Below are 25,018 nucleotides of genomic sequence, written 5' to 3'. Positions count from 1 at the left end.
TGCTTTTCAGTTAGTTTTAATATTTTTATATGGGATTTTATACTCTGTAAGCTGCCTTGAATCGCCATGTGCGAATAGACAGCAACATAAATAAATAAATAAATAAATAAATAAATAAATAAATAAATAAATAAATATGGTAACACATCAAAATTACATGCATGCAGGAATGTTAATTATGACTTTACAGATATTGTAGTACCATAAATCCGAGGAGTCTCATTTACTATATCTACTGTTCATCAACATCTAGATGGCCACAGATTCCATAGTATTATTCTAATGTCTGCAGGAATAAGCTGAGTAACATTCCAAGAAGTATTATAGCATACACCCATAAATGCAGACACGAGTGCTGCCATCTTCACTTTATTTACTTAACAGAACTAACACAAATTGCATTCACACATCACACAAATCCATAAATTAGCTTAGTGAGGAATAATGCACCTGCAGATACTGGATTAGCCAAAATGATAAAATCACAGAATGATTGAATTGGATGGGATCTTATAGAATATCTAACCCAAACTCTATGCAAGACACAATTAAATCATCCCTAATTTATGTAACCAGTGTTAGTATGCTATATACTCCCAGGATTCAGGCTTCATTCACTTATGAAGAAACCAGAGAACAAAATCATAATTTGTTATTATCTTTCTTATTCTAGAAGAACAAAAAGATAATCCGTAATCCCTAAATCTTGTTTGTAAATTAAGTTAGGCTACTAGTGATTTCTTCGTTGTGATTGGTCATGGTTTGTCCTAGAATCAAATTCAAATTGCTCTCCTCAAATTTCAATCCATCAATTCAAGTTGTATATTTTAAGATGTTTGGGTCAGATACATTTTTACTTTTAGTTTTGCATATTCACATTTTGCCAGTTTTATAGTTTTGGGTGATATAAAAACTAAAATTACAATTCAGTTAATAATTATTACTAACAAGAAGTCTAACTGAAAGCTTAACTCAATGGAAGTCAAAATTCAAGCTTTCAGAAAATGCCAGACAACAGTAAATTCCAAAATAACTTTAAATAGTAGATTAAATTTGACAAAGTTAAACAGTATTCCTTCTTTACATTGTATTTCTTGAAGTGCATCATACAGTTTTTCTGGATTCACTAATAAAGTAATACAACTTGTGTTACACATTACAGAACCGTTTTGCATTTAGCTTCTTAATCATCTTCACCTTCAATGTTTTCTTCTTCCATATCTTTGTACTCGTCAGAATCTTCCATTTCTGTAATTGACAGAACTGTTAGTTTTACACATGCTCATCTACATAGTGGTCATACTTTTTCACTTCAAGAAAAGTGTGTGCGTGTTCTGTATGAATACTGAATGCATAATGGATACTTATTCAAATTAATCAAAGAATAATTCAGAATGAGAAAGAAAAAGTCATTGGATGCCAGGAGAAATAATGTTAGTTATCAGATGTGGTAGAGGTGAATTTAAATCAAGGATTGAATAAGGACTCATGTTAGTTTTAGTAATGTGATCTTTTTTCCACATTTGTATTTGTAAAAAATGGCTTGTTACAGGTTATCTGCAATCAATTTCCTGCCACACAGGTAAACTTAGATGTGAACAAATATTTATGCACATGAAGTTGTATTTTTGTCTTTTTAACACTGCTTCTAATGCTACTTTACTAATGCTAATGATCAAGGGCCTCACAGTGAACTTATTTATGTGGACTAATCATGATACATGAACATTGAATAAACTGGAGACAATATAGAGCTATACAAAAGAAAAGGGTCTCTTGCCAGCTTCTTAATGTTTCACTTTAGAGTTAATTTATATAAGTACCTTTACAATTTCATCTTTTCAAATTAAATAATAATCATTTATTACATTATAAATATAGTATACTTCCTCAGCTACCTAAAAGGAAATACTTTTCAAAAAGATCAATTGTCTAGATTAGCTACAGTCAGCAAACCTGACTTAAACTCATTGCTGTTGCCAGTTATAATAGTCAGCCAACTACTAACTCTTGCAACCAAAAGGGAAGAAAAGTGGGGCTAGAGTGTAATTTGTTGCCTGGAATTAAGCCACAGAGAAATGGATTCCTTTTCCAGTTATAATTTATCTGCCTTGACTAGTGCCATGCTCAAACTAATTCTGAAAAGAAAAAAAAGCATGTAGAAAAAGATTTACCCTCAACAACAGTTTGATCTTCACTTTCCAAGGGTCTTTCTTGGTCAATTAAGGAAGTTGTGGGTTCTAAAAGAATCAAAATCAAAGATCAATCCCAAAAGCTTTTTGCAACATGCATTGCAATTCCAAGAATAAAAGATGGCTATAACGACATCTATCGAGCACTATACACTATTTCCCCCCTATATCTATGTATACTGATTTGTAATAATTTTTAAATATAAATTTAAGGTATTACTATTAACATCCCTTAAAAAACTTAGTAGTTGGTTTGTAATTTTATATATACTCGTATATAACTAAATTTAAAAAATTAGTATTTTTAGACTATAAACTCACAAAGAAGAAACAAAATCTATTCTATAAAAAAATAGTGAGACAAGAAAGAAAAAAGAAAAAAAGTTCAATGCCGATGGTAACTGGGGCCCGCATGGTCATATGATCTTGGTGTTTATGGACACATTGCTTAACCATGGAGATTCCACAGCTCATCACCATAGTTAAACAAGGACTACCTGCAAAGGCCTTTTCCAGCACACATTTCAGAGGAAATAAGGGTAATGGAACCAAACAATATACCAAATAAGTATTTTATCAGTACAATATGCATTGCCATTCAGTCTAAGGTAAACTGTATGCCTTATGTTAAATCTCAGAAGTTTTGAAAATATCATTGTTACTTATCATTGACCACAATAGATTTATAGAAAAGTATAATTCTGCTCTTGAAGATGAGATGGGCAACGTATCAATTGAATAAATATACAGTTAATAAGGTAACAAACATATTATGAGCCCAGGTTTTCAACAACAAAAGCAGGAAATTTAATTAGCCATTTTAAAATGTAAATTGCTTCAATTTCTAATAAGAGAAAAAAAATCAAATTTAATTCTTAAGACTAAAATATACCCAATTCCTTCTCTGTTAAAACAGGAACTAAATTCCTTCTCTAATTAGAACCAATAACCTGTCAGGATCGCAAGAGTACTAAATACTAAAATTGAGCCCACAATGGTAATCAATAATGTTTCCATTTCAATAAATGATTAACAAGCCTAACGATGTTTAAAAATCAAAATTGAAACAATTCTCAACATTAGATATGACATATCTTTATGAAGAAATGGGAAGGTACACAAACAGAAGTATAGATTTTGTGAAGAAATAGAGAAACTTTCTTCATAAGAGGTTTGTTACCTAAATTCAGCCTTAGAGATTAGGAAGATGTGGGTAGGAGAATAAGTAGTGAATGGAAAGACTTTAGCTGGGGGAAGGTAAAGTGAGACATAGCTCTGAGAGGTATGTACAAGAAAAAAAGAGGAAGATAAAGATTTCCTAGGATTCATCATAGAGGAAGACTGAGAGTCAATTCTCCAGTTTGGTCTTTTGTTTCAGCCCAGGAGATACACATACAAACTCCATGTACACATTCCAAATCAACATTTAACATTCTTTTCAAGTATGCTCTTGGTTTAGTCTGAGGTATCGCTTCTTTAAAACTCTATATTATTAATATTCTTGTTATTTCATTTTTGTGTTAATTTTGTAAAAATAAAAGAATGTTTTGGGAATGGTAATAATTCTTTTTAATTATAGTAAAACATTTCTTTGCCTTACCATCAGGTACTTTAAAGTCTTCCTCTTCTTCTGCTACTTCACGATATATTGGATGGATTTCTGTAAGAAACAAATATTTGTGTTGTTCATTTAGCTAAACTCTTTCTATTATTATGAAGAAGAATAGAACACACATTGTCAATTGGCCATAACAAACTGAGTTGTCATGTCTATATTTTGAAGTCTGGCAGAATCCAAAGAAAATAATAAACTAGTTAAAATGTTATTGTTATTACTGTTTGAAGTTAAAACTGCATTATTATATCCATGTGTCTGGAGGTTAGCTCCATGAACTCTGATTTGCATAGACATCTATAGCAGAGCTGCTTTATTTGTTTGTATTTTTCCCCCCACAGAAACAAATTTGTGAAACTGTCCAATTTAGCAAAATAGCTGCATTTTTTAAAAGAATCAAGACAAAGCCAAGGAACAAACTCTTATTTCAAGCATGACAGCAGTCAGATGAACCAGCTGTCACAACACTGACTGATACTGTAAAACTCTTGATATATAAAAATATTAAAAATGATGATGGTTGAATGGAATCAATCCCTGCAATGCTTCATGTCACCAACAGAAGGTATATGGACATGCCGGAAGCTCTGACATGTTCCCTAGCATCTGGTTTTTCACTTCAAATGGCTATCAGAAAACATCATGTTGCTATGATCCATAAAATGGAAGCCTGCAGTGATTACTTGTTATAGCACCTTATGCAACACTGAATTGTTCAGTGCTGAAGGAATCCCTCCAACTGAAATTCACTGCTGAATGATTATGATGTACTACATTGGTGTGAATACTGTGCATCATTGGGCCAAAAACTGTTATGCCTGTGAAACTACAAGAGTTGTTTTATGTGAACAAGAATAAATAGCTTGACAACCCATAACAGCAATCAACAAATTCCACGTGACAAAGACTAATGAATCAAGAACAATCCACTGATCAAGTTTGAAATTTCACAGGAACATATGAGTCATATTACTAATATTCTTTAGTTATTGGAAAGTTTCTACAACATGGGTTCCTTGTATGCTCATGGTACAGATGAAATCTTCCAAGAGCTCAAATTTACTTACTTACTTACTTACTTACTTACTTATTTACTTACTTACTTACTTACTTGGATTTCTAGGCCGCCCTTCTCCAGCGGACCCAATCAAATACATTATACAAAATGTGAGAAACCCAAAGATAAAAGCTAATCTAAAACCCCTAACAATTAAAATCATACAACCCTATTTGTCCAATCAAAACCATCCAATCAGCTGGAGCAGAATGCCAATGCTCAATGACCCCAGGCCTGCCGGCAGAGGTGTTTTTAAGACCTTTCAGAAAGCCAGGAGGGTGGGGGCGGTGCAAATCTTTGGGGGAGTTGATTCCAAACAACCGGAGCTGCCACAGAGAAGGCCTTTTCCCTAGGCCCTGCCAGGCAATACTACCTGGCTGATGGGACTTGAAGGCCAATCCTGTGGATCTGACTGGCCGCTGGGAAGTGTGAGGCAGAAGATGGTCCCATAAGTAGTCTGGTCCTAAGCCATGTAGGGCTTTATAGATAATAACAAACACTTTAAATTGCTCTTGGAGACCAATCGGTAGCCAATACAGCTCATGGAGTGATGGTGATACACTGGTATAACTCGGTAGGCCCATGATGGCTCACGTGGCTGCATTTTGGACTAGTTGCAGTCTCCGAATGTTTTTTAAAGGTAGCCCCATGTAGAGAGCAACTTAATTCTTAATAGTTTGGTGACAGTTGACAAATCTTTATGAACAAAAAATGAAGTATCTCTCATGTAATATCATCAAATGCTTTCACCTACTGTACAGTAAAAAGTCAAAGCCCAGACTTGACCAAGTAAATTTATTGTTATAGATTTTGTGATGCAGAAGGTTATTTTTTTTATTTACAAAATTTATTTGCCACCTGTCTCACAACCAATGATTCTAGGTGAATCAGCATTTATGAAGCCCAGAGGCCGGCATGTTTTGCAGTCCTATAGTAATCAGTAGTGATAACTACTGATAATCATACAACATTTTACTTCTATGCCGCCCAATCCCAAAGGACTCAGGGCAGCTTACAACAATGTAAATTACAAACAATAAAAAGAAGTCAAGAAAAAACAGTCTAAATTCTAAAACCTAATTAAAACTCATAAAAACAACTCAACAACACACGTACTTGCCATTCATACAGATTCATATATGTGGTCAAGCTAGTGGTTGATTTAGGGCCCCCAGGCCTGCCAGCATAGCCAGGTCTTCATGGCCTTACGAAAAACTAGCAGGGTGGGGCCAGTACAAATATCGGAGGGAGGGGGAGTTGATTCCATAGAGCTGGGGCAGCAACAGAGAAGGCCCTCCTCCGCCGTCCCGCCAACCTGCATTGTTTAGCTGACGGGACCTGGAGGAGGGCAACTCTGTGTGCTCTAATTGGTCTCTGGGAGGTATGTGGCAAGAGACGATCCTGTAGACAATCTGGCCCTAAGCCATATAGGGTTTTATAGGTAATAACCAGCACCTTGAATTGAAGGAAGCCAGTGCAGCTCGTGGAGTATAGGTGTTATATGGGTGTACCGTGGTGCACCCATGAAACTTGCATGGCTGCATGGACCATTTGGAGTCTCCGAACACTTTTGAAGGGTAACCCCATGAAGAGCGCATTGCAGTAATCAACCCAGGAGGTGATGAGGGCCAGAGCGACTGTGCGTAGAGCCTCTTGGTCCAAATAGGGCCGCAGCTGGTACACCAGGCGAACCTGGGCAAAGATTCCCCCTGGTCACAGCCAAGAGATGATGATCAAGGTTCAGCTGTGGGTCCAGGAGGACATCCAAGTTGTGGACCCTATCTAAGGTGGTCAATGTTTCTCCTCCCAGCACAATGGATGGACAGATTGAATAGTCCTTAGGACAAAAGGCCCACAACCATTCAGTCTTGTCTGGGTTGATCTTGAGCCTGTTGGCCCCCATCCAGACCCTTACATCTTCCAGGCACTGGCACATCACATCCACCGCTTCACTGAATTGGCATGGGATGGAGATGTATAACTGGGTATCATCAGCGTACTGATGATACCTCACCCCATGCCGTCAGATGATCTCGCCCAGCAGCTTGATGTAGATGTTGAATAATAGAGGGGAGAGGATGGACCCTGTGGTACCCCACAAAGGAGAGGTTGAAGGGTGGACCTGTGCCCCCCCCCCAACACCGACTGAGAACGACTGGAGAGATAGAACATCAATGTTATCAAAGGGTGCTGAGAGCTCGAGGAGCACTGGGGTAGACGAATGTCCCCTATCCCAGGCCTGCCAGAGATCATCCATCAGTGTGACCAAAGCAGTTTCTGTGTGTGACCGGTCCAGAAACCAGACTGAAAGAAATCCAGATAATAAGCTTCATCCAAGGACTGCTGGAGCTGGAGTGCCACCACTTTCTCACAACCTTACTAAAAAGGGCAGGTTGGAGAGTGGTCTATAGTTCCTCAATTTGGCTGAATCCAGGGACGGTTTCTTGAGGAGGGGGTCACACAACCGCCTCCTTTAACAGCTGCAGAAACAACCCTTCACTCAAGGAAGCGTTAATCAATGCCTAGATCCAGCCGCATGTCACCTTCTGACTGGCTGAGACCAGCCGGGAGGGGCACGGGTCAAGTAGGCAGGTGGAGGAACACATAGCCCCCATGGTCTTGTCCACTTCCTATAGGCTCTTACCAAGTCAAACTCTCCCAAATGATGGAACTAAGACCTGAACCTGTCACCTTGGTCTGAATTGCCCAATTGGAATCCAGATCATTCTGAATCTAAGTGATTTTATCTGCAAGAAACTGAACAGATTCCTCAGCTCTGCCCTGCAAGGGTTCCACCACCTCCACCTTATTCAGGAGGGAGCGTGTCACCATAAACAGGGTGGCTGGGCGAGAATCTGCAGACACAATAAGGGCGGTAATGTACACAGACTTTGCCGCCTCTATCGCCACAAGGTAGGCTCTTACTCATGTTCGGTCAGATTCAGAGTTACTAGCCCTCCATGCTTGCTCTAGGCATCTCTTCTGGTGTTTCATCCCCCAGAGTTCCTCCGTAAACCAAGGAGATCTCCAGAATCTACTACCTCAGAGAGGCCGCAAAGGCGCAATCCGGTCCAGAGCCCCTAATAATAATAATAATAATAATAATAATAATAATAATTATTATTATTATTATTATTATTATTATTATTATTATTATTATTATTTATTAGATTTGTATGCCGCCCCTCTCCGAAGACTCGGGGCGGCTCACAACAAGCGATAAAACAATATTGTACAATGTGGCTTTACTCCATGCCATCACTAGAGACTCGGATGGATTACGGACAAACCAGTCGAAAATATCCCCAAGCTCCCTATGAAACCCTTCTGGGTCCATTAGGCACCTGATCCGCTCCATCTCCCTGCGGTGGGGGATTGGTCGGTCAAAGTCCAGACTCAGCAGGGAGTGATCTGACCATGACAAGGGCGTGATGACTATACCCTTTAACACCAGATCATTTTCCCACTGCCAAGTCAAGTGTGTATCCCCCTCTATGAGTCGGACCCTGGATTACTTGGGTCAGGTCCATGGTTGTTATGGATGCCATGAACTCCTGCGCCACTTCCGAGATTTTGCCTGGCAACGGTAGATGGTAGGACCGCAAGCGTGGGGAACTCCACCACCAACCTGGCTACCGCCTTGAGCAGTGCAGCCAGGGCTGTTGCAACAACCTCAAGAGGAGAGACTCACACCTGGCAATCTCAGGAGCAGGGACCCTGTGAGGGCTTAGAGTCTCCTGGATGATGACAGCTACTCCCCTACCCCTTCCCTGGTGTCACGGCTGATGCAAGACCAGAAACCCGTCTGGGCACATTTCTGAGAGGGGAACACCTCCCTCGGGTCCCAGCCAGGTTTCAGTATGTGGGGAGATCTTGATCAACTATGAGGACAAATAAACAGCTATACCACTCTAGTCTGAGAGTTGAGGCAGCTAAAATATAAACTTATTTATTTCATCACTTTATTCAGTTTAAAAAATTGGTAATAGAATATTATTTTTAAATGTGTATGTACTCTGGGATCTTATGCACTGGAGAGAAATTCCTTGTGTGTCCAATCACACTTGATCAATAAAGTATTCTGTTCTGTTCTATTCTATTCTAAATGTCATTTGTACTGTTTAAGTACTAATAATTTGTTACTGATATTTACCTCTTCTTTGTGGATTCAGTTCTGTTACTTCACCTAAGGCAAATTGTTTTTCCTGAATAGAAAAAAAGCTGTATCAATTGGAGGTGATTTATAATAGCATTTATAATGACTTTTTAAATAATTTTTTTCATTAATAAAAGATGTGTCTCATATCAAAATAATCTCTTAATCTCATAAGAGTGGATTTGATTTGAATGGAAATGATAATTTCCACAGAATAATGTAATTTGTTATTTTTCAAATAATTTTTGCTAATTTTTTTTTGTAATTTTACTTTTTTCTTCACAATTTTTATGTTAAAATGTCAATAATATACATATTTATACATTTTTATTCAATCAACAATCACCATACTATTTCTGACCTATTTTTATCCTGTTTATTAGTCTGTTTTTCTTTATTCTGTTATACTCCCCTCCTTCGATCTCCATGTTTTCCTACTATCTTCTTAGTCCCTCTCTCCTCCTCCTACTTCCCTCCACTTCTTCTTCCCTCTCTTCACCTTTCTAATTCCTCTTTTTCCCTCTTTACCTCTCTCTGAGTGCTTCTTATCTCAATTCACCTCATATTTAACAGACCGATTACATATGCCATATATATTTTAGACTAGCAGTGACTCTCCTATAATCATTATGTTTATATATTTTCTGTATATATAACTTTTTAAAATCTAGATATATGTTACTCATCTGATGCTACATCTTCCAAACCTTGTTTTGTCCCCAGAGCCAGCCACCAATTAATTTTAATTTTATTCTCAAAGTAACCTCTATAGCTTACCTTCAAAAATATTTATTGTCTCTCATGCCTCTTAATTCTAAGCTGTATTGCTCCCTCCCCTCACTTAATATCTTTATTCATCATTCACATTTCCCCCCTAGTTCTGACATTTCTAAATGCTCTAAATGCCTAATTTTCTCTCACTTGTATCTGCCTTTTATCTATATTTAATAATAATAATAATAATAATAATAATAATAATAATAATAATTTATTAGATTTGTATGCCGCCCCTCTCCGAAGACTCAGGATGGCTCACAGCAATAATCTTTGTCTTTACTCTTCCATCTATTGGTTTAAAACCAAATTGCCCATAATAAAAAAATCCAGTTCATCAATAGTTTAATTTCAAATAAAAAATCTTATTGTAATATTAATTATTTGTTATTATTTGTTATTTTTAGCATTTTGTTAATTTTGTAATATTTTAAAAATAATTAGATTTTTATACATATATGGTATTGTATTTATTATGTTATACGCTGCCCTGAATTGATTGAGAAGGGTGGCATAGAAGTCTAATTAATAAATATAAATAAATTAAAATCTTTCATCATTCTAACAGTTTCCATAGTCATCTAAATCCTATCAGTCTTGTGTCAAGTTCATAAATTATCCAAAACTAATGTTTAAAAAAGTCTTGTATACAAAAATAATTATTCAGATTATATATTTTCCAACACTTGACCCACTCTCATTCTTTCCAATATCAGTTTTCTCTGATAGTATATTTAATTATATTAAATCAAAAATTTAATCTAACACCACCAACTCTTTATCAATTTAATTTAAAATTATTAAACTATAAAAAAACTTTTTACTCAATTATGCTGATTATTTATACCAAATTATAAACAATTGATATTATCACAATTAAATGTAATATAATAATTCTAAATAGAGAAATATTTTAATAACATTCCAATACAAATCATCCATTTTCCTTTCATTTTCCACTCTTCCCTTCTTATAAATATATCTTCTCCATCCCCATTTTCTTAGTTTCTTCTTCCTCTTTATTCTACTTTTGTACCAATATCTTCTTTTCCCCCAAGGTCCTTGCCCCCCCTTTAAGCGTATTATTTGTGTATGTGTACCTTCAATCCCTCCTACTCTTTTCTCCCTACTTCCCCTCTCGTTTCTTTTTTATCACTGTAAATCCCAGTGTAATTATAAATCTCAACATAATCATTAACCTGTCCTTAATTTTCAATGTCTTTTTCCCTTTTGTCACTGCAATTTCCTGTACAATCATCCCTTCATTTTCAGATTTATTTTATTTATTTGATTTATATGCCACCCAGCTCCCTAAGGACTCTCAGTGGCTTACAATAAGAAACAATCTCATTCTCTTTCTTCTCCTCTTTACTCATTTCTTTTTCTTCATCCTTATTGTTTCTATTTCTTGCTGACATTATTTGTTCATTTGTTCACTGTATTCCAATTGTTTTTCTATTTCCTTTCCTTCTCCAATTTCTATAAAATACCTTTTTAGGTCTTCACTAAGTCTTTTAGAAGTCCAACCAACTTCTCAAAATCACACTCCACAAAATCATAAGTCCAATGAATACTTTGAAAATTGTTTTCTTCAAATTCTTATATTTCTTATATTTCCTTCTCATCATCTCAGAAAGTTTGTACTTTTTTATAGTTCTTCATTTATAATCTTTTAAAATAATTTAATCCAGTTCACCAAGTTTCACAAATACAACCTCAGCCAGTACAAACTGTTTTTGAGTTTCTTTTCAGCTCCAAGATAATTCTTTCTGCCCAAGGACAGTCTCAGCTATCAACATGAATAGATTCCCAGAGTTTGATGCAATTAGTCTTCCAACCAGTAACTGGCACCATCCACTCCAAACAGAACACCTCCATTTTTTCCTTTACAAAATATATTCTTTGTATATTAAAATTCACTTAGTGTTAAGATATTCTCTTCCAAATTTTATTTTTCAGTCACTGTCAGTCCTTTTAGTTTCACCCAGTCTTTTAAAAGAAAACATCCTCAAAATTGGGCCTTAAATCAAGTTCCTTTTATTTTCTCTATGATTTTTCAACTTTTAGGATAGCTGCTCTATTTTAAAGTGCTTTTCTTTCCTGTTGATGTTTAAATTCCTCTTATAAGTCTTTAGATCAGCTGAACATTCACCATCTTTTACACTTTCTCTTCTCTCTCTAGCACACACTTCGATCCTGTTCACTAGATGACTCACAATCTCTTAAGCAATCCTTCTGTTTGTGGTCGTCATAGCTAGTATGACAACAGGTCATCTTCCAAAACGCCAGTCGAAAGTCTGGTTAGGTTCCCTGAGGGGGTTCACACATCCTCAGTCCACCCACCAGTGCCTCTTCCCCGCCCCTTCCAGGGAGGTTCTGACCCAGTACCAACTTGTATCAGGTCTCCAAGTGACTGGAATTTGGGGTTCCCCTGCAGAGTGTGGAGAACTCCATGCCGCTCCAGCACTGACCACACCCATCTCAATTTTTATGTTTACAGAAATATTTTACAGATATACTACATGTTGCCATTGACAACTGATTATTTTAAAACCATCAGCTTATCTATTTGAATTCAAATCACAATAAATTTATAACATTTGTCAATTATTTCATGTATCACGTCCTATTATGTATATTTTTTTCTTTTGTCCACAATAAGCAGCTAACAAACCATCTAGAAAATAATTTTAATATAATAATTTAACAATTAATTTTAATGTTTATATTTCAATTTCAATAATATAAAAGAACTGGACACTAGATTCTAAATAACTGTCTTAAGTTGATTTTCAAATGAGGTTCACTTTGTAGAACAGCTATAATATCTTGATGAAAGGTTTCTAGATTACCCAAAGTAAAAGAACAAATTATACAAATAATTTGATATTTTAAAAATGAATATGAAAAAAATGAATAAATTATACATAAACAATATGATTTTACCCGAATGAGATCAAAAGCCAGGATTAGAAGATATGACTGATTTTTTTCATTAATTTCTATTTCTGTAGCGATCTCCCAGCTGCCATTCTCAAACCTTACGGGCATTGAATAGACAATCCCCTCAGGCAGTCCAAATTGACCTAAGAAACAGAAATAATTGATTTGTGTATAAAATACACAAATAACAAATGCATAATTAATACCCAGATACTTTTTCTATGCCGTTTGAGCATCACAAGAATACAATGCACATCCCTCCATTCTGATTTTAAGAAAGTAAAACAGAATGATTAGAACTTACTTTTAGCAATAAATACTCCTCTCTGATCTAGGCATTATTACTTCCACTATAACCTAGGTTTAATCTACATTTTTTAGACATAGCCACTAGCAGAGGTTTGACACCCGTGATCTACAAGGTATTATAATATTTTACAGATTCAAAGAAATTATTAATTTGATAATAAAATCTTGTATTAAATCTTACTGATGCATGATTTTTTAGAAATCCATCTATAGAATTGAAAGAAACCTAACATAGCACCATTATTATTGTTAATAACAAGAACAAGAATAATAGTCAAGTATTATTATTTCTGACTGTACCAAGTTGTTCATTAAAAAAACCCTCTTAAATTACTTTACGTTCTCATTTTGCTTGAGGATATCACATAATACTACTTCAAAATAGGGACTGATTATAAGTGCTGGGAGCAGACTGTTTGTTATAATAAATATAATAAATAGGTTATACATAAACGAACAAATAAGAAATATGCATGCCAGAACTATATGCAGATCCCTAGAACAACTCTCAGATATCTAAAAATATAACATCTGAGAAGAAGTTGCCATGTTAAACAAAGAAGGAAGAGTAGATGTTGACTTCGTGCATATGTCTACTTTTATCTACAATAAGGTGGACAATGGATAGAGACAAAAACATTTGTGTGGATTAATCTAATGTTCCTATTTCAATTAGATTTCTAAATTGAGATTCAGAGATTTGGCTCATGCTTAAAGTAGATCTTGTATAATCACAGGATAAAACCAATTTAGTGTTCAAGAGGTTGTGTCCTAGTCTTGCCTTGGACAGAAAGCCAGTTGGATGCTCAGCACTAAGGAAACTGGCAATGGCAATTCACTTCTGAAAAACCTTGGTAGGAACACTGCAGGAACTACACTTTGTAATTTCCAAGAGTCATACTGACTTGAAGGCACAAAGTCATCATCATCATCACATTAATTATTAGTCTAATCCAGAGCTCTGCAGCCTTAAACACTCAAAGAGCCATTTGGACCCATTTCCCACAAAAACCTCCAGGAGCCACAAAGCCTGGATGGGCATGGCCAATCACTCATTTCCACCAGTCACATGACCCCCAGTCACACCTACCCAGCACCTCATTAGGGCACAGAACTGGTTGTTAGAAAATACTGGGAACACAAAACCCTTTTGACATCTCTTTCTCTCCCCCCCCCCCGTATCTGTCTATGTCTCTCCCCCCCCCCCCATATCTCTCTGTTCGCATCTCCATCCCCCGTCGTCGCCCTTACCTTCTCAGGACAGGCAAGGAGTGACTGGGAGGGGAGGAGGAGGGGTGGGGCCAGCCAGTGGCGGGATCACCTGACAGGGAGCCACAGCAAAGGGTCCAAAGAACCACCTGTAGCTCCGGAGCCACAGGTTGCTGACACCTGGTCTAATCCAAGAAGAGGGATTGGCGGCACCACTGGCTCCCCATCTGCAGCCCCTGCATCCGGATCACATGGCTAAAATGGCTGTGTATTTTACAGGTGTAAAGTTTTAAAAACACAGTCATTTTGACTTTTTTTGATTTCCCTACAAGAATCCAACGTTGAAAATATTCAGCTTTGGTGAAAAAGGCTTTAGTGACACCAAAAGAAGTGAGTCAGAAAAGCTTTTTAAGACATATACCTTCGCTAATTACTCCCAAGGAGATCATTTCTCCAGGAGGAGATCCTTGGTACCAGTATCTCAGGATAGTAGCGATTGTATGTGCAGATGCCATTCCTAAACCACGAGATCCCCAAGAAGTTAATGAACTCATTGAAGCCACAAAATCAATTTGCATCCATTCACTGTTAACAAGAAATTACAGCTTTTAAAGAACATAATACAGAAAACAAATGTGAAAATGTCTTCTGACAAGATGACTGTCAATCAAGAAATTTAAATTAACAGGAGAGGTCCTGGAGACAAGCTTCTGTGCTGGAGCTCTCTTCCTGTATAAACAGCTGTCCTTAAAAATAAAAATGCACTTTGTTAGTATATTTAGAAAGCTGTTAAAAGGCAGTCATTTTGGTATCAGAGACACAATAATTACGGTATTATGGAGTTAAGTTATTATGACTTTAGAAACTGTACTGTCATATTTTTTATACTTTTATACCTTTAAGCCACTTAGATTTGCACAATACATCTATAACAGATATTCAGGGACTTTAAAAGAACATTAGATTAAAACTGGACATCCATTTCTTAAATATTATAGGTTTCCTGCCTGAACAGGGGATTGGACCAGAAGACTTCCAAGGTCCCTTCCAATTCTGTTATTTTGTATTCTGTAAAGCTGATAATTACCAGAGCAGCCCATTTATTTACTTTTTAATATGATAATCTAAATTATTTTAAAAGAAAATACCAAGTTTTAGGTCATTACATTCTTAACAACGCAGCGTTACATGCAGGGTTAGAAATATCACAGAAATTTTAATTTGTACCAGAGTTCTAGAACTCTGTTGGTAGAAGTAAAGATATAGGAATATGCCTAATATAAAAATACTTTTTATATACATACTTTTACTGATAATAATTTTGGGTGTTGAACATAACCAAAAATATTGATGCTACAAGGCAATTTTAAATTTAGGTAGACAGCAATCTTAACACTTTAATGTCAGTCACAAAATATCTATTAAATTAACATGAGGAAACCTAAAGATAATTGTGACTCAGACAGTATTTCTTAAAGATAATAGTGCATATAGGCAGATTCTGTATACTTTAATACAGCCAAAGGCCAGCAGTCCCATAGCACATAATTTATTATCTAATTTTTCAAGTCCTTCAGTTAAATGCTGCTTTTCTTTTCCGACTGCAACAAAGAGCCCCCCCCCCAAAAAAAAAACAAAAAGTTAAAATGACTAAAGGAATGTGAAATAGGTTAAGGACTGAAGTAGATTTATACAGCACAAACATTTTATACATTTTCTGTTTCTATAATGTTTCAAGAACCTTATAATACCAATTTTTAAAAAAAAATCAAAAGGAATACCGATCAAATAGCACATCCAACAACGGACGAAAAAAACTTGGTGGCCCCCAGATGGCACTGTCATATCTATATAGCTCTGTTTTGCTCAGGTCAACGAAGCTATTGCCACTGATGTTCCCCCAAACAATGATGTTTTTTATTCCTGTTGAAGACAACAATGGAAAATTGAAAACAACAGCAGCAACAAACAAAATGAAAGATTAATCTATTCCATCACCCTATTTGGCACCAAATTGCCTCAAACCCATAAGCAGTCAATAATGGTCCAAGTAACTGCATATATTTCTTCTAATTTGGAGATGCCATGTAGTCAACATAGTCACCAGCATCAATAACAGCTATCATTTGTGTGGCCTTTATTTGAGTCCTTCACATTCTCTTCCCTAAAGCATCAGAATTCCTTTACATTGATGCCTTTACATTGATGCATTTTTGGCTTCCAGAGAGCCTCCAGGTGGTTGGGGAGGGTGTTTTTACCCTCCCTTGGCTTCAGAGGAGCCTTTGGAGCCTGGGGAAGGTGAAACACTATCCTACTGGGCCCACCAGAAGTTGGGAAACAGGCTGTTTTTGCCCTCCCCGGACACTGAATTATGGGTGTGGGCACTTGCACGTTTGTCAGTGTGCACCCATGCTCTTTTGGCACGAGGGGAAAAAGGTTCGCCATTACTGACCTAGGGTCATCTAGGTACACCCATACTACACCAATTCTCCATGGGTTGCACTGGCTCCCAATTGGTCTCTGGGCCCAATTCAAAGTGTTAGTCATTACCTTTAAAGCCCTACATGGCTTAGGACCAGACTATCTTCGAGACCGCTTCCTACTGCATAGCTCCCAGCAACTGATAAAGGCCCATAGGATTGGTTTTCTCTGGGTCCTGTCAGCTAAAGTGTCGGCTCGCGGGCCCACGGGGGAGGGTCTTCTGTGTGGTGGCTCTGGCTCTTTGGATCCAGCTATCTCCTGAGGTCTGGATTATCCCCACCCTACTGGCCTTTCGAAAAGCCGTAAAGACCTGGCTTTTTCGGCAGGCCTGGGGTCATAGATCAGATGGCACACAATTGGGATCCGGCCACTAGAGACATACATGATTTTTTTCTTAATTGTTGATTTTTAATTGTTCTGAATTTTTTAGTGGTTTTAGTGCATTTTATTTGTATTTGGCTGTGAGCTGCCCAGAGTCCTTCAGGAGTTGGGCAGCATATAATCCCAAATAAATAAATAAAAATAAAAATAAAGACCTAGAAAAGGAGCAACACATGTGCACTTAATTCCCATGGCCCTGACACCAATTTTCCTGGGAATATGTAGAGACGGATTGTACAAAAAGACTCAGACTAGCTTTATCCAATTCCCCTAGGGTAAGACTGATCTTCAAAATTTTGTTATTATAAATTATCTCAATGAAGTATATATGATTAGACTCGACTACTCTAATGTCCTTGTGGAATCTTTTTCCTGACCTGTTTGTCCAAGAAGGGAGACATTAACATTTGAAGTCTTCCCAATTTCCCTTTTCTCTCTCTTGTACCCAGGGAGCTAGCAGGAGAGGATCAAGTGGAAATAGTCTAGGTCTCTTTGTAACACAGAGTTCTTCGTAACACTCTTCTGGCTCACTGGATTTAACGTGTTTCTTTTGCATCCAGTCTCTTCTCCCAGGTCATCTCTCTGGACCTCTACATACATGCTTCATTTTCATTTTTAGTTTGTCTTTGTTACAGTTTTAAACATGAGACAAAAATAATCCTAACTAATTCAACGATTAAGCATCAATCTGTTACATACCTGCTGGGTGCATTTGCATTTTTCTTGCTACCATAGCTCTGGCTTCACTTTCCAACAACATGGCAAGAGTGATAATATTTCTAGGATTTATAGAGGGTGCGTATGTCATAAGCATTAATGACTTAAGGTTGGTAAAGGTTTTACCCATCACAATAATTTTGACATTGCTTTTGGCATTCTGCTCGATCAAAGGGCCATATGTTTTACATTGATCAGTGACTTGTTGGATACAGAGTTCGAGTGTTGGGAATGTTGTTTCCTGTAGGATGTCATCCAACAAAATGATGATATCAGCATCAAGAAAAATCCCCTCTAGTTCAGTATGTAAAGTGACACTACGAAGGACTGGGGATGCTAAATCTTCAGTCTCCATAACAATACCCAGAAGAATGTCTTTGAAAACACTTCTGTCAAATAAATGAAGGCTTATCTCAGTTTCCATTCCAAATATTTCTCCATTAGTTAACAATGGGATCAAACTATAACAGGCAGGACTGCATGCTCTGATTAAGAAAAAAGCAATAAGGAAAACCATTAATTTTGAAGCATTTTGGTATCCACAGAATTTATTTTTCAGTTCACTGCGGGCAGGTTGGTGGTAATAGTGAAATTTTTCAAAGCAAGTGGCAAGAGAGACCAAAACCTCTTTAATCAATCAAATCCCTCACAATATATTAGATTATATGTATGTATATGTATACATTGAAAGGATAACTGCATATTACATAGCAAATACCTCATGTGCTGCTGCTCTTTTGGTTTAGTACACGCTACCTAGAATGGGGGTGAAATAATTCTAAGAAAAACAACTGCACTGGCAGTTTCCAACTATATGTAAAGTACTTTCCTCCTTTTTTAAAGAGAAGTTTTGAAAGATAACTGGGGAGATTTCTATCCCATCTTTCAAATAAAACCAAGCTTTCATGTAGTTTTCTTGGTAACAATATGGAAATGGCTTGCACTGCCTTCTTCCAGCAATTTTTCTGTATTGGCCATTCTAACCCATAGCTAGACCAGTGATGGCTAACTTTTTCTCCCTCGGCTATCAAAAACGTGCACATATGCACTGTTGCATGTGTACACTTGCCCACACCCCTCCCGTGTACACCACCCCTGTACACATGCACACAACTCCCTCCGCGCATGTGTGCACAAACTCATTTTTGCCTTACATCCTAAAACAATGTGTAGGGGGGAGCCTCTCGTCCCCAAACGGTGCTTGGAGTGGGAAAAAGCCTCCCGTACCCAAATGATGCTAGGAGGGGAGAAAAGCCTCCTGACCCCAAACAGTGTGAGAGAGAGAAAAAGCCTCTCATCCCCAAATGGCGCTTGGAGGGAAAAAAGCCTCCCATCCCCAAGTGGCGCTTGGAAGAGGAAAAGTCCCCCATTTCCAAACAGTGCTGGGAGGGGGGAAAGCATCTCATTCCCAAACAGTGCTTGGAGGGGGCAAAAGTCTCCTGTCCCCAAATAGTACTTTGGGGGGGGGGGTGGACTCTCCAGAGATCTGGGAAGTCATGGGTGGCAGAAAGTGAGGAGAAAGGTAGCCCCCCCGCCCCCCTGTGCATGCGCGCACGTCTAACACAAGCAGGGCAGACCCAAAAAACAGCTGGTCAGCAGGAGGTACGCATATGCGCGATAGAGCTGAGCTGGCTGATGGCTTGCATGCCCATAGAGAGGGCTCTGCATGGCACTTGTGCCATAGGTTCACCATCACGGGCCTAGAATCTGGATTTCCTGGCGATTTTTCAACCACATGCCCAGCAAGCTTAGCTTTTTTTAATTTTTATTTTTTATTTTTTACAAACATATCAATGCATTAACACTGTGGCATCTGAATGTCATATATTTTAATAGAAAAATAATATTAATCATATTTAGTACTTTTAACAAGCTTATATAATTCTAATAATAGCACAACATTTATGCTAAATTGAAATCTTATTTGCTTGTTCAATTTATAATCCTTCATTATTTGGTTACTCAATATTTCAATATGTTATTTTTATCTCAACCACCATATTCTGCATGTCATACATTTTAATACAAATAAAGTATTTTGATCATATTTGTTACATTTAGTAAACATATACCTATTCATATTGAAGTATAATCTTTCATTATTTATTTAATCAATAGTTCGATACATTGTTTTTATGCCAGTCACCATATTATTTAAATACACTTAGTAATACCATCATTCAAATTCTAATTTCTCCTCTTAGTATTATTTCTTATTATATAAACATGTGTATTTTATTTAAAAAAACCTCTCTAGTTTCTAGTTTCCATCCCTATTCCCTCTGTGGGGGCACGCCTGAGGGAGAGAAGGGGAGAAGAGAGACTTTTATGGGGCAAGGCTGAGGAAAGAAGGGGACAAGCCTGAGCACTGGTATTCACCTAGTGTAAAAATAATGATTTTTAAGTAGGGCATTTCTAGCATTTCAAAATGCCTTTCAAAGTGGTGCCTTTCCGGTTTAAAAGTCCAGTTTTCTGAATTTTAGTAATTTTTCTGCCTTTTCCCCTTTATTTCTTTCCTTTAATTTTAAAGTTTTTTCAGAGTGTTATATCTCTGCTACTTTAAAAATAATTGTCTTTTCCTGGAAATTCTTTTGGGCTTGCAATTTGAATAAAAAGACTTCTTCTCACTCAGTTCACATACTGCTCATCAAATTCTACCCCTGCATTTGCTTAGATGGTCATCTGCTTTCCCAGCTTCTTGGCAGCCATCCTAGACTGCCTCTTCTCCACATCATGGCACAGAGGGAAAAAATCCGGGATTTAGCAGGAGAGTTGCGCTCTCTTCTGCAAATTCACAGGGTGCACCGCCTTAGCTTTGCCATCCCTACAAGGCAGCTTTGTGGAGCCCACAAACAAAGAGAAGTCACCACAGGAACAGACAATTCCATTCTCTGTGACTGGTAACACTGTGAAGCTCCACCCCTCTTCAAGCTTAGCTTTTTGATAGTAACTGAAATCATTTATATGATCTGACAGAAATTAACACCCCCCACACCAAACATTTGCCCTATGCATTTAGCATAGTTGAGCATATATTTGCCTTAGGTGATTATATACAAACATGTACTACATGATAAATATTCTTTCCCATTTTCTTCAATCACAAAATAATACATGAAGGAACAAAAGAAAACCAATTCAATGGCAATAACACATGTTGGAGTCAGCAAAAATTTACAGATTTCTATTTTGAGCCAACTAAGCAGCATGGTCAGATAGATGGCAAGGACCATTCTGCTGCTTTCCCATAGCTGAAAGACAGTGACAATCTGCAGTTGGACACTAGAGGAATTATCCAAATTCTTGAATGCCGATATGGCAATCTTAGAATCATAACAAAAGAAATTGTCTCAGTGGTATACATGCTTCCAGTTCACAAATATGACTCAGTAACCATTATATTAATAAGAAAAATGAATTAAAGTTTTTCAGTCTCTGTTGTTTCTTTTTCACCTTCTCACCTATTAAGCCAAATGTGCAAGGGATTGATAAGACTTTTTAGTTCTTTCTCTTCTGATTCAATTTCTATGCAAGTCTCTAAGTTCTCATTAGCTATTAGTAACATTTCTTCAGTCATCATATTTGATGTGATGTCATAGTATTGCTGAAGATCAAAAAGGTTCATCAATAAATATAAAATTATCTCAAATTCTGAAGACCAAATACATTTAATTACAAAAATATAGAAATATAATAATGACATTCTATCCTTTTATATCTGGAGTGTCAAACTTGAGGCCCCTGGGCTGGATGTGGCCTGCAGATTGCTTAGATCTGGCCCATGGGGCCACCCTAGAAACAGCAGACTGGCCTGCAGTGCCTCTGCCAGCAAAAATGGAGCTCGGGAGGGGGGCCCCGAGCTCCGTTTTATAGCTGGCAGGGGGCTGCAGGAAGTTGTCGCAACCAAAAATGGATTCCAGGAGGGCTGCACACGCCCCTCCAGGGTTCAGTTTTCGCTGGCAGAGTGCTAACAAAACAAACAACTAGCAAAAGTGTCATTTGATCACATGAGTGATGTTGAGCTGGCCATGCCACCCTTACCATGTCCTCTCGCCTCCCCCTGAGATCAAACACAATCCTGATGCGGCCCTCAATGAAATCAAGTTTGACACCCCTGCTTTATATTAATTGTTTCAAATGTCCTTCAATGAGATTCAGATATTTTACTGATATATTTAAATTCCCATTCATTAATTCCCTGACAGTTTTAATTAAGCTGACTGAAGCATTGTGCAGTTAAACATACTGTATATTGAAATTTGGTCAGTCTGAAAATATAAAAAAAACCCAGATTGATGAGTAAGGAAAAGAAGCTAGCAGAAAAATCATTATGCAACAAGTCAATATGCAAATTTTTACCTGAGCATGTTCTAGAAATTCATTGAATCCTCCTAGAAGAAGGCCCTTTCCGCCACGGTCCAAGAGTTCTCTCCAAATAATTGGGGAACGTTTGTGTTTCCATCCATTTTCATTACAGATATCCTGAAGCCACCTCTAAAAATAAATGCCCTCAAATTAAGCCTAACATGCAATACTAATATGTACACATCCATAAATGGCTTTATCTGACGTTGAAATAATCCATACATTTCGTACAATTATCCAAGCATTCTCCCTTCACACAGTGCAAGAGGCTAGTGTTAAGAATCAGTTTAGCACAATACTGGAAGCAAGGAGGTGTACCAACTGAAAACATAATATTTAAACAGATTTTGGAATGTGCAGAATTAGATAAAATGACAATAGAATTGAAATAAGAGAAGAAATTTGGAACACTACAAAATCTGGAATTTACTTTATGATTGGCTTGAAAAAATAAAATAAACGTTAATGACTAATTTTGTATTGATATAGGTTACTATTATCATTATGGTAAAGATACTCATATATCTTGTTATATTATTCCATATAACATATAATATAGATTCTGTTATAATAATATGTTTAAAGGGGAAATTATTATAGAATTATATTAAATCCTAGAGGTATAAACATATATATATGTAATTGTTTTGTTCTTTTTTGTTTTGTCTAATGTTTTGTTTGTTTTTTAATGTATATAAATGAATAAAATTGTTTTTTAAAAAGAATATATTTCTGAATAGAATCTATGAATGTGATACTAGCAAACTCATTGGGATGGAAGAATGCTCACATACTAGCAAAGCAACTTACCTACTTCGTAATTGGCACCCATGTCTCATCATTTCTCATCCAAGAAGCTACTTCAGCTCTAACGAGATGATAGGAAATGGAAGGATTTATATTCCATTGCCTACTATCCCATCAGAGCTGCATAAGCTTCTTGAATGAGAAGCAAAAGAAAAACCAAAAGTCCAGTTGCCTCTTGAAAAAGCACCTTTAGGACAACCATGACCTGGATGACTGAGAATCTCCATAGATATTTCGCACTCTTATTTGAATGCCCAGACTCAGCTCATTCTGCAGATGAAATACATTCATCCTTATTATTTACTTAGTTTTGAAGTGGGAAGAGACATTTTCATCTTTTGGTCCAATTCCCTGCTCATTAAAGAATCCACATTATCCTTGGGGGAGGGGGGGGAGGGAAACCTACACATCTTTGCTGAAAATACTTTCAGTGAAAGACACTTCATACCTAACCCTAAGGTACCGTATTCTGTTTTTCTGCAATTTCTATCAACTAATTTTACCTAAGCATTTTAGAGTTAAAGAAGAATTGCATTTTATTCAAGACATTATACAAAATAAAGGAAAACAGTCTGGTTTAATATTGTATATTTAACCTAAATATCTTAATCAATTATTGTTCACTTTCAGTATTTTAGTAGAAAAAGACAATATATAGTCTATGATAATATAATAACTCAACTAACTGCTTTAATCGTCATCTCATAATAGTAGGTTCTAGACAAATATAGCAACATCAACTAGTGGATAATATTTTCACTTCATTTTGCCACTGATTTGTGGAGGGTTTTTTTAATCTCTGACTTTTAACCTAAATTATGCAATTCTTTCTAAAGAACCAAAAATCTATATTTGTCTGTTTCAACTGAAGCAAAACAGATGAAGAGATTGTGTATCATCAATGTCACTTTTTTTCATCAATAAATATTAAAGCCATAAAAAGCTACTGCAGATCTCCCAAACTTTATTTATGCCCCTAAACCATCCTACATATGATGTTGCAAATAATTAAACTCAAAGGTTAGCAGAGGTCATTAGTTTTCTTCATAATTGTTTCCATATAACTTTACATTTATGCACTGTACATTTATCCCATCTCTCTTTTCTGCTATCTGTAAAGATACTTCTTTTGGTTAATAGAAAAGTAGAGAATCTTATTAGCAAACCAGAGTGAAATAATGTTACCTCCCAGTTGTCAGGATGTTGAGTAATCTTGTGTATTCTGAAGTTAGGCAAATTTTTCACCAGATAATCAGCTAGGAGTTCTGCCTTAGCATAGTAAGGGCAATCTGCTCTACCTGGAAATTAAGTAGTTAATAAAAATTGTACACAACTATAAACATGTGATTTCTTTATTGGATTTACTGTATACCCCAGCTTTCATTCAAGAGCCCAAACAGTATGTAGAATGCCATTTCTTCCTATTTTTCCCCATAGTAACCATCCAGTGGGAGAGGTTTGGCTGAAAGAGAAGGACTGATCCAAAGTCATTAGAAACTTCTATGGCTGAGGGTGGATTAGAACTTGGGTTCTCCACATCTTAATCTAAACCTTGATCAACACAGAGCCATGGTAATGTTGACATAATTTGATATCAAAAACTAAAGAACTTCAGAATGTAATGATGATTAAACTACATCAATAACACATTATGTCAAGACACAATAGTCATATACAACTTTATAATTCATATTTCTTTTAGTTTAATTTTGAAGCCCCTGGTTGATAGAAGACACTAAAAATACCCAGAAAACAGGTTAAAGTTAGTTTATATAATAGCTTCTACTGTATAATAGCAACAAAAAATTCAGAAGATTTAAACAAATATTTAAAAGTTTATGTCTCTCTTTGCTGCTATCAAGCAGTTGAATGGATTGTGGTGCCCAGATATAGCAGGCCTAATATTGTACAATGTTTCTGACAAAGAAGCATAATGTTAAGCCGTGATTTGTTTAATCAAGATTTACTGAATAATCCACCACAGGCTGACTTCATACAATGGTAAATCGTTT

At 36.7% G+C, this 25,018-nt stretch overlaps 1 protein-coding gene across 3 annotated transcripts in view; it reads right to left on the bottom strand.

The window, feature by feature from the left end:
* Positions 1-25,018, bottom strand: part of MDH1B (malate dehydrogenase 1B) — a 25,902-nt gene continuing 884 nt past the window's right edge. For 2 of the 3 annotated variants that reach the window (XM_070731980.1, XM_070731978.1), the window contains exons 2-12: positions 24,192-24,304; positions 22,194-22,328; positions 21,296-21,438; positions 17,817-18,319; positions 16,037-16,178; positions 14,677-14,840; positions 12,741-12,880; positions 9,018-9,069; positions 3,793-3,852; positions 2,175-2,240; positions 1-1,248 (exon numbers count right to left, since the gene is read on the bottom strand). In XM_070731980.1, coding sequence (XP_070588081.1) covers positions 1,184-1,248; positions 2,175-2,240; positions 3,793-3,852; positions 9,018-9,069; positions 12,741-12,880; positions 14,677-14,840; positions 16,037-16,178; positions 17,817-18,319; positions 21,296-21,414 — 1,311 coding nt within the window. In that variant the 5' untranslated portion in view covers positions 21,415-21,438; positions 22,194-22,328; positions 24,192-24,304 and the 3' untranslated portion in view covers positions 1-1,183. The remainder of the gene's footprint in view (positions 1,249-2,174; positions 2,241-3,792; positions 3,853-9,017; positions 9,070-12,740; positions 12,881-14,676; positions 14,841-16,036; positions 16,179-17,816; positions 18,320-21,295; positions 21,439-22,193; positions 22,329-24,191; positions 24,305-25,018) is intronic. The other variant, XM_070731979.1, reaches the window with a different exon arrangement.

This window comes from Erythrolamprus reginae, chromosome 1, assembly GCF_031021105.1.
Source record: "Erythrolamprus reginae isolate rEryReg1 chromosome 1, rEryReg1.hap1, whole genome shotgun sequence".
NCBI classification, from domain to species: Eukaryota; Metazoa; Chordata; class Lepidosauria; order Squamata; family Dipsadidae; genus Erythrolamprus; species Erythrolamprus reginae.
The sequence above is the reverse complement of the archived record's forward strand: the minus strand, read 5'-3'. Positions and strand labels throughout refer to the sequence as shown.